The following is an 8,974-nucleotide window of genomic DNA, read 5'->3' as shown; positions in this document are numbered from 1 at the left end:
GGGGGCCCTGCAGGGGACCAGGGAGGGCTGCCCAGAGTAAGGAGGTCTTGAACTGGCTTTGTAGAATTAAAGGGCATTCCCGGCAGAGGTCACAGAAGAGGCAAAAGTTCGGGGGACATGATTTGGGGAACAGCAAGATGAACGTGGCAGGTCTGGGGCTCCATGGGAGAGATGAAGATGGTAACGGGGGCCAGGGCCTTGAGTGCTGGGCTGAAGGGCTGGGCTTTTTCCCAAGAGCTTTTTCCCAAGGAGCTACGGCAGGAGTGTGAGAAGGATTCCAGCCACTTGTCAGGTGTTGTTTCTACCCTTTTTGAAGTCACAGTTGGAAGCTCACCTTGAGGTTCACCGCAGCCCACCTTCCCCGTGCCAAATCTTTATACTCCCACCTCTCTTGGCCTGCCTGCCACCTACTCCAGGAAGCCCTCCCAGCTGCCCCAGAAGCACACCTGGGATATGTCCCCAGAGCTGTCCCACTTTCAGATGCCCCACAAACTGGGGGGAGGGAGAGGCAGGAAGGATAGGGTCATAGGCCCCCCTCCCCAGGAAATGGTAATGGGAAGAACCACAGAACTTCCCCACCCCCTCAGCTTCCGCCTTCTGGGGGAAGGACGGGTAGTAACCTTTAGCCCGAGAAGGGCTGAGCTTCTCTCCATGTGGTCAAGAGACCTGGTGCCCCTGAGGGTCATCTAAGGAGGATCTTGAAGGATGAGTAGGAGTTGGCAAGGAGAAAATCCATGAGTTCATTTAACGAACACATTTATTAATAAGAACATTTTTCACCAATAAGAACATTTCTCATTTACTCAACCAGGACTTCCTGAGGCCTCCAGAGGATCAGTTGAGGATGTTTTAAAGAATACATAGTGGTGATCATTTTGTAAGATATAGAAATATCAAATCAATATATTGTGCACCTGGAACTAACATAATGTTGTAGGTCAATTATAATTCAATTTTTTTTTTTTCGGTACGCGGGCCTCTTACTGTTGTGGCCTCTCCCGTTGCGGAGCACAGTCTCCGGACACACAGGCTCAGCGGCCATGGCTCATGGGCCTAGCCGCTCCGCGGCATGTGAGACCTTCCCGGACCGGGGCACGAACCCGTGTCCCTTGCATCGGCAGGCGGACTCTCAACCACTGCGCCACCAGGGAAGCCCTATAATTCGATTTTTTAAAAAAGAATACATAGGGGAACTTCCCTGGCGGTTCAGTGGTTAAGACTCCGCACCTCCGCTGCAGGGGGCAGGTGCTCGATCCCTGGTCGGGGAACTAAGATCCTGCACGCCGTGCAGTGTGGGGCCCCACCCGCACCCCCCCAAAAAAGAATACATAGGTGGGACTTCCCTGGTGGTGCAGTGGTTAAGAATCCACCTGCCAATGCAGGGGACACAGGTTCGATCCCTGGCCCGGGAAGATCCCACATGTCCCAGAGCAACTAAGCCCGTGTGCCACAACCACTGAGCATGCACTCTAGAGCCCGCGAGCCACAACTACTGAGTCCGCGTGTCACAACTACTGAAGCCCGTGCTCCACAACGAGAAGCCACCGCAATGAGAAGCCCACGCACCGTAACGAAGACCCAATGCAGCCAAAAATAAATAAATAAAAATTTAAAAGTAAATAAGTACATGTATTTATTTTTTTAAAAAAGAATACATAGGTTACCAAGAAAAGAACTCATTCATTCACTCCCTGATTACACTCCCTGATACTCTTCATGGAGATATTTGAGGAGGGTTTTGATGGATGTGTAGAAGTTTGCAAGAAAAAATCTATTTATTCATTCAATAAATGTTCTCTGATGCTTCTCAAAGAGAATTTGAAGTGGATTTTGAAGGATAGGTGTTCACCGTGGAAAAATTGCATTCAGTCAGTCCTCCAGTCGGTCAGTCAATAAATGCTCCCTGTTGCCCTTTGAAGAGGTCATTTGGGAAGGGGTTCTGGGAAGAAGTTCTCCAGATAGATCACAGGCATTTGAGACCTCTCTGGTGGCTTCCCCTCCAGCAGCTCCCCATCTGTCCAGCCCAACCACCTCTGGTACACGGAACCTCTCTTTCCTCAGGGTTCCAGCCAAAGTCCCAGGGAAGACTCTGATTGACTGAGCTTGAGTCACATCTCCATCTTGAACCAATCACAGTGACTGAGCTGGATAAGGACTCTAGGTCACATGTCCACCCCAGCCTGGATTATAGAACTTTTAGGCAGAACTAGCCAGAGACAGAAAGTTGGCCATGGTAGGGTGTGAGCTTACCATCACCTGGGGTATGCAAGCTCCAGATGAAGTCCATTTATTGTAGGGTTGTCAGATAAAACACACAACATCCAGTTAAATTAGAATTTCAGATAAATAACACATAGCTTTTTAGCATATCTATGTCCCAATTATTGCACAGGACATATACTGAAAAAGTATTCATTGTTTATGTGAAATTAAATTTAACCAGGTGTCTGTATTAGTTTGGTAGAGCTACCATAACAAAGTATCACAGACTGAAATCACAGAGTGATTTCAACAACAGAAATTTACTTTATTATAGTTTTGGAGGCTAGAAGTCCAAGATCAAGGTGTCGGCAGGTTTGATTTCTTCCAGGGTCTCTCTCCACGGCTTGAAGATGGTATCTTTTCCCTGTGTCTTCACATAGTCACTTCCCTTGTATACTAATCTCCTCTTATAAAGACACCAGTCATATTGGATTCGGATCTACCCACATGACCTCATTTTAGTTAATTACCTCTTTAAAGGCCTTATCTCCAAATACAATCACATTCCGAGGTACTCGGGGTGAGGATTTCAACTTATGAATTTTGGGAGAATGCAATTCAACCCATAACAGTGGCTGCTTTGGAAAACGGTCTGGTAGTTTTTGAGAATATTTAAATGTAGAGTTACCACAGGACCCAGGAATTCCACTCCTAGGTATATACCCAAGAGAATCGAAAGCATATGTCCACACAAAAAGTTGTACATGAATGTTCACAGAAGCACTCTTCACAATAGCCAGAAAGTGGAAAAACTCAGACGTCCACTAATGGATGAATGAGTAAACAAAATGTGTCTATCCATGCAATGAAATATTATTCAGCCATAAAAAGGAATGAAGTAGTGGCGTTTGCTGCAACGAGGATGAATCTTGAAAACGTCTTGCTGAGTGAAAGAAGCCAGACACAAAAGGCCACATGTTGTATGATTTCATTTATGTGAAATGTCCAGGACAGGCAGATCCACAGGGACAGAAAGATTGGTCTTTAACAGGGGCTGGGGGAGGGAGAATGGGGAGTGACTGCTCACTGGTATAGGGTTTCTTTTGGGGGTGATGAAAGTGTTCTGGAATTAGATAGTGGTGATGATTGCACATCTCTGTGAATATGTTTAAAAACCACAGAATTGTACACTTTAAAAAGGTGAATTTTATGATAGGTAAATTACACGTCAATTTCAAAACGTGTGTGAGAAAAGCAAATCTGGCCTTGGAGTCCTGTATTTTTATGTGCTCAATCTGGCCACCATAACTTGGTGGGACACTACTATACCTCACAGGCGATTAGCCAGAGACCTTAGCTAGGGTTCCCTCCAATCTGAGAACATACTCTAATGTCCAGGTCGAACAGCTGGTAACCAAGGGACCCTGCAGCAGCAGAGACAGTGGGAGTCCCAGTGAAAGAGAGAATATGGGTGCCATCTTGGGACTTTGGGCTTTTCCCAGCCTCCCTTTCCCTTCTGCAAAGTCAGGCTGAACAATTATCATCAGATACCTGTGAGAGGAGGTCCTCATGAGGCATTTAGTTGGGTGCCCAATTGGCGCTCGGCAAAGGCAGCCATCCTCAAAAAAGAAACTGGTAACTACAGTGGCCACCTATTCTTGTAAATAAAGTTTTATTGGGACAAGGGCCAGGATTGGAGTGAGGCAAGCAGGCAGGGTCGTGCAAGCGCAGAGTCTGATCCTGTTTTTATTTAAAATGTTCATGTCTAGCTCATCATGCATTTTTGTATTCGTTTCGATTTGTTAAACTATTGTATTAAAATGTTGTGTATCTTCATTACTGACTTTTTTTGTGGGCGCTTCTTAAATTTTGCACAAACGTGAGTGCCCCACTCGCCTCACCCTTGTTGTGTGCCCCCCGGGGCGGGGAACATGGATTAACTTTTCTGAGCCTCAGTTTCCTCTTTTGCAAAATGGGGATAACTCTCCCTTCTAGGAAGATTCATTGAAAAATGTTTACTTCTAGGCTCTAGGGGTGGGGCGGGGCCTGAAAGGGCGGGGCAGACTCGCTAGAAGGGGGCGGGCCTTTCGAGACCGGCTCTCGGAGAGGGGCGGGGTCAGGCCTCGTCAGCTGACCGCTTTGGCCAACGGCAGGGTGTGGCGGGGCCTGGCAGACTGAGACGGGGCAGGGCGCAAGCGAGCATTGCGGACTAGCCGGCGATGGACGAGCCGAGCCTCCTGCGGCGCCGTGGGCTCCAGGTGAGGCCCCTGCGCGGGCGGGCAGAGGGCGCGGGCGGAGTGAACCTGCTTGGGTGCCGGGCTCGGGGCTTTGGCGAACCTGCTTGGGTGCCGGGCTCGGGGCTTTGACGGACCAGGGGAAACTGAGGCGGAGGGAGGTGCGCGCTCCGGAGACTCCCACTTGTCCACCCGCATCTCAAAGTGCTTTTCGCCTGTTGGGAAGAGGGTATGTCCATTTGACATATGGAGAAACTGAGGCTCCGTGGGAGAAAGGGGCTGAGGTTTCGACCTCTCCACCAGCAGCTCTAATCATATGAGCAGCGACAGCCTTTGAGCGCTCACCATAAGTTCATCTCGTTGTGTCAATACTTTTACTAGTGCTATATTAATATTAATTAATGTGTATTAATACATGCCTCGTGCCTTCGCAGCGCCACCGCAGCCCTGCCTCAGCTCACCCCTAAGGCAAGCTGGGGAGGCTGGGGATGTCAGTCTGCCCTTTCGTCAGATCAGGAAACTGAGGCTGGAGTCTGGGAAAGTCACAAACCCCAGGTCGCACAGCAGGGATTCAGTCCAGCGACCTTAACCAGCTCTCAGGTGCACAAGCCACTGCCAGCTGGCTCTGTGGCCTGGGGGGGGGGGGCTGAGGCGTTGGGAGGCACTCTTGGGTCTCCCGACCTCAGTTTCCCCATTCATTAGAAGGGCCCTCCCTTTCTGACCACTGGCCCAGGGTTTGTGTTCGGGAGGCAGCGCCACCAGGAGATAAGCAAAAAAGGCATCAGACCTAGGAGAGGCTGACATTCTAACGCACGTGACCCCGCAGCGGCAACTTCCTTGACCTCTCTGGACCTCAGTGTCCCCATCCATCCAGTGGGAATTTAGACAATCTAGCCGTTTCCCTCTGGGGCTTAGACCACAACTGTAAGAAGCCACCAGTTGCAAGTGGGGGAACCCGGGATTCATCATTTACCCAACAAACATTTATTGAGTGCCTGCTGTAGTCCCCCGTCCCACCCCACCCCCGCCCCCCTGGAGAGGCGGGGGATGGGGGGGTTCACCCCTGGAACCGCCCTCCTGGATCTCCCAGCCTGTTGGGGGAGACGAATGCCTGAGCAGCAGTGACCCCACACAGGTGTCAGCTGCGATGGGGCACGCTCAGGCACCCCTGGAGAAGGCGGCTGAACCGAGGGTTGCTGGGTGGCCTTGGGACAGAGGAAGCAGCCACTGGTGGCAGGGCAGGGAGCAGGTGTTTGGGGAAATGAATGAGGCTCAGAGAAGCTAGAAAGTAGGGGATGGGGTGGGGAGGTGGGCACTGAGGCCGAGGAAGGAGGGGAAAGGCAGGCCTTGAACCCGGGCTGCGGAACTGCGAACTTGTTGGGAGGTGAAGGAAGAGCCACATGTGTTTCGGTTGGGAGTCAGGGAGGGTGTGGGTAGAGCTGCAAGGCAGAGACCCTGAGGACATGCGGGGGGGGAGGGGCCGTTGCCAGAGGCAGGAGTCGGGGGCCTGAGCATAGAGGAGGGGGTGCAGCAGGACTGGTTTGCAGTGGGGTGTTGTGGGGAAACAAGCCCCGCCCGGAGCCCCAGATAGAATTGAGCCCTGCCTGCAGCCTCTTAAAATAGAGAAACCGCCTTCGGGTAGGCGAATGGGGGGTGCAGCTGACGTCAGAAACGGGGGGGTTGCTGTTCCATGGGGAAGAGGCACCCATTCCCTGATGACGAGTCCCATGTTACAAATGGGAAAACTGAGGCTCATAGAATCATAGCCTCTGTCCAGGTGTCACAGTGTGTAAGGCGACAGAGGATGTGAACCCAGGCAGATCTGGCTCTCCCTGCAGCCCAACCCCATACTGGCAGGCCTCCATCCAAGGAGGCGGAGGGGCAAGTAGGGTTTGCCCAGTTGAGTGAGGGCATTCTGGACAGAGGGAACAGCACGTGCAAATGCCCAGAGGTATGCAACCATATGTATTTATGGGGAAGCTAGAAGCCATTTCTTAGCGCTAGAACTGGGCATGTGAGATGGGACCATCTGCTTCCAGGGCTTCCAGCGCCGATTTTGAAGAGATTAGACTTTCTTCCTAGGGTGATTGGGAGCTATGGAAGGTGATGGAACAGGGGAGGTCATGTCAGATCTGAGCGCTTTGAAAGACTCCTCTGGAGCAGGTGGGGGCCAAAAAGGGGGCCAAAAGCCAGGAAGGCATCTAGAGTAAAGGACCAAGTAGGAGACACATGAAAATAATGTTTAAAATAACAGTATAAGTGTAAATAACTGCTCACATTAAGGGGCATCTACAAATGCTAAGCACTGTACATGCATTTAGTTCTCCAACAGCCCAAGAGATTATTAGCCTTATTTTTCACAAGGGGAAACTGAGGCTCAGAGAAGGAAAATAACACCCAGGAAGTCAGGGAGTTGGAATTCTAAGTGGTCTGGCACTTGAGGATGCAAAGATGTTGAGGGCCTTGGTTTGGGGCATCAGTCACACACTCCTTTAGTTGGAGCCCAGAGCGCCCCCAGCCAATCAGGTCAGAGCCAATCAGATACCTTGGAGGGTGATCCTTGCCAAAGGTCAAAGAGTCAATTCATAAAAGCTTGAGGAAGTCAGGTGCTGATTGGCCAGTCCAGACAATAGCTGGGGGTATCCTGGCCAATCTGACTGTGGCAATGCAGGGCATGCGGTTGACTGAGTACTAGGAGGTTGTAAACAGGACCTGGCTTGGCCTGTGGACCACCAGTTTGCATTGGCTGTGGGTAAGGGGAAGAGGTGGAGACTGGCCCTTTCTGGTTTGGGTTAAGCTCAGTCTTCTGTGTAGCATTTGTAGGCGCCAGTTAACGTAAGCTGTTATTACTAGGACTACTACCACTATTATTTTATCATTTTTTTCATCATCTCCCACTTTGCCCTTTGCTTAACAAACGACAGAATTTTAAAAGCAGATCCCCAAAGAGAGCATCCAGGGACAGAGAAGGTGTCCAGTCTGTGTCTGGACTTTGTCTCTCCTGCTGCTGGGGAAGCTCCCTGGAAGGTCCATCTGGCATCCTCACGGCCCAGTTCCAACTATTCTCCTCCTCCAGAAAGCCCTCCGGCTGGTGCCATGTGGTCCCTGCTGACCTCTCTCTCTTCGCTCCAGCTGCCAACTTCCGATGAGACTTGGTGCCCACTGGGCTGAGTCCCACCTCCACCCTACTGTTTCCCACTAGCCTGCTAGCCCAGCCTGAAGCCCTCCTCCTGGAACTCCTTTGGCTCCCCTCTCCCTCCAGCCCCTTCTCTTCCTCTGGGTCCCTACTAATGCCTCCAGTATGGGGGTGTCCATGCCCTACCCTGTCTCCTTCAGAATGTGGGTTCCTCGGGGTGGAGCTGAGGCTTCTGGTGAGGAGGCAGCATCTCCCAGCCCAGTCAAGCCCAGAAGAGGATGCCATAAATATTATCTTTAAAGGGCAGTTCCGGGGGGTTAGACCACCCCCACCCCCACCCCCACCCCCTTCCTAGGCGGGAGCCACTCGCTGAGGAACAGCTGGCAAAGAGGGGGCTGAAGGCAGAAGCAGATGGCGCAGGGAGCAGAGGGTCCGGGGGTGGTGCCGGGAGAGTTCCATGTGGGCCCAGCGTTCCACTGAGCCTTTGTAGGGGGGCTGCTGACCGTCCCTCACCTCTCTGTGTCACTTCACATCTTTTTGTATTTTGGAAGTAAATTAAAATTTGTGGTTAAATTGGTAGTTATTAACCTCACAAAATCATTGTGTGGGCTCTGATTGATCAAAGCTTCCCCCAGCGCCAGGCCCTGAGCCTGCTACTTGATTCCTCCCAGGGCCCTATGTAACTGGACCATTTTCCAAAGGAGGAAACTGAGGCACAGACGGGTGAAGTCGTTTGTCGGGGATCACACAGCCCAGATTAGGGAGCCAGACTGGGAACCCAGGACTGTCCGTGTTTTGGAAGGAAATGGCTGGGATGGGGTGTGGGGGGGGGGGCGGCATGTGTGGGCACAGCAAGAACCCCTGAGTTCAGATCCCAGCTCCTCACTGTTTTGCGGGTTAGTAGGGGAGGAGGAAGCGGCATGAGATCTCATAACAACCGGAGGGGGCCGAAGGAGACCCTAGTGGTGGTGGTGGTGGTGGTGGGTCCATGAACGTTTGCACAGAATGATAGTGAGCTCTCCATCCCCAGAGGTATTCAAGCAAACAAGGGGACCTCAGGGTGGCAGGTGAGCCTCCTCCCACCTTGAAGGGCTCTGACTTGATTTTCTGAGCTCAAGGTAGCGGGGGTCCAGCCTCAGGGCGACGCCCCACCCCCACAGATCCTCCTCTTCCCCTGCCTGGAGACCCTGTTAACCCCTCCCAGCCCTGTCATCCCGAGCCCAGCAGCTTCCGGCCCCCTCCAATTGGCTGCGGGGGCTGATGACATCATTGGTTGCCATGACGAACGCCCAACTCTGGATGTGGGCAGCCCTGAGCCCACCGAGGTAAAAATAGTCCTGCATCCTCGGCGCAACCGCCCCAGTGTGTGTGTGTGTGTGTGTGTGTGTGTGTGTGTGTGTGT

At 51.9% G+C, this 8,974-nt stretch overlaps 1 protein-coding gene across 8 annotated transcripts in view; it reads left to right on the top strand.

The window, feature by feature from the left end:
- Positions 1 to 4,360: 4,360 nt before the first annotated feature.
- Positions 4,361 to 8,974, top strand: part of MAST3 (microtubule associated serine/threonine kinase 3) — a 38,154-nt gene continuing 33,540 nt past the window's right edge. For 6 of the 8 annotated variants that reach the window (XM_049708734.1, XM_049708729.1, XM_049708731.1 and 3 more), the window contains exon 1: positions 4,407 to 4,460. In XM_049708734.1, the coding sequence (XP_049564691.1) occupies positions 4,422 to 4,460 (39 nt within the window). In that variant the 5' untranslated portion in view covers positions 4,407 to 4,421. Of the gene's footprint in view, positions 4,461 to 8,974 lie in introns of all 8 variants that reach the window. The other 2 variants (XM_049708735.1, XM_049708733.1) reach the window with 1 other exon arrangement.

Source organism: Orcinus orca, chromosome 3 (genome assembly GCF_937001465.1).
Source record: "Orcinus orca chromosome 3, mOrcOrc1.1, whole genome shotgun sequence".
Taxonomy (NCBI): Eukaryota; Metazoa; Chordata; class Mammalia; order Artiodactyla; family Delphinidae; genus Orcinus; species Orcinus orca.
The sequence above is the reverse complement of the archived record's forward strand: the minus strand, read 5'-3'. Positions and strand labels throughout refer to the sequence as shown.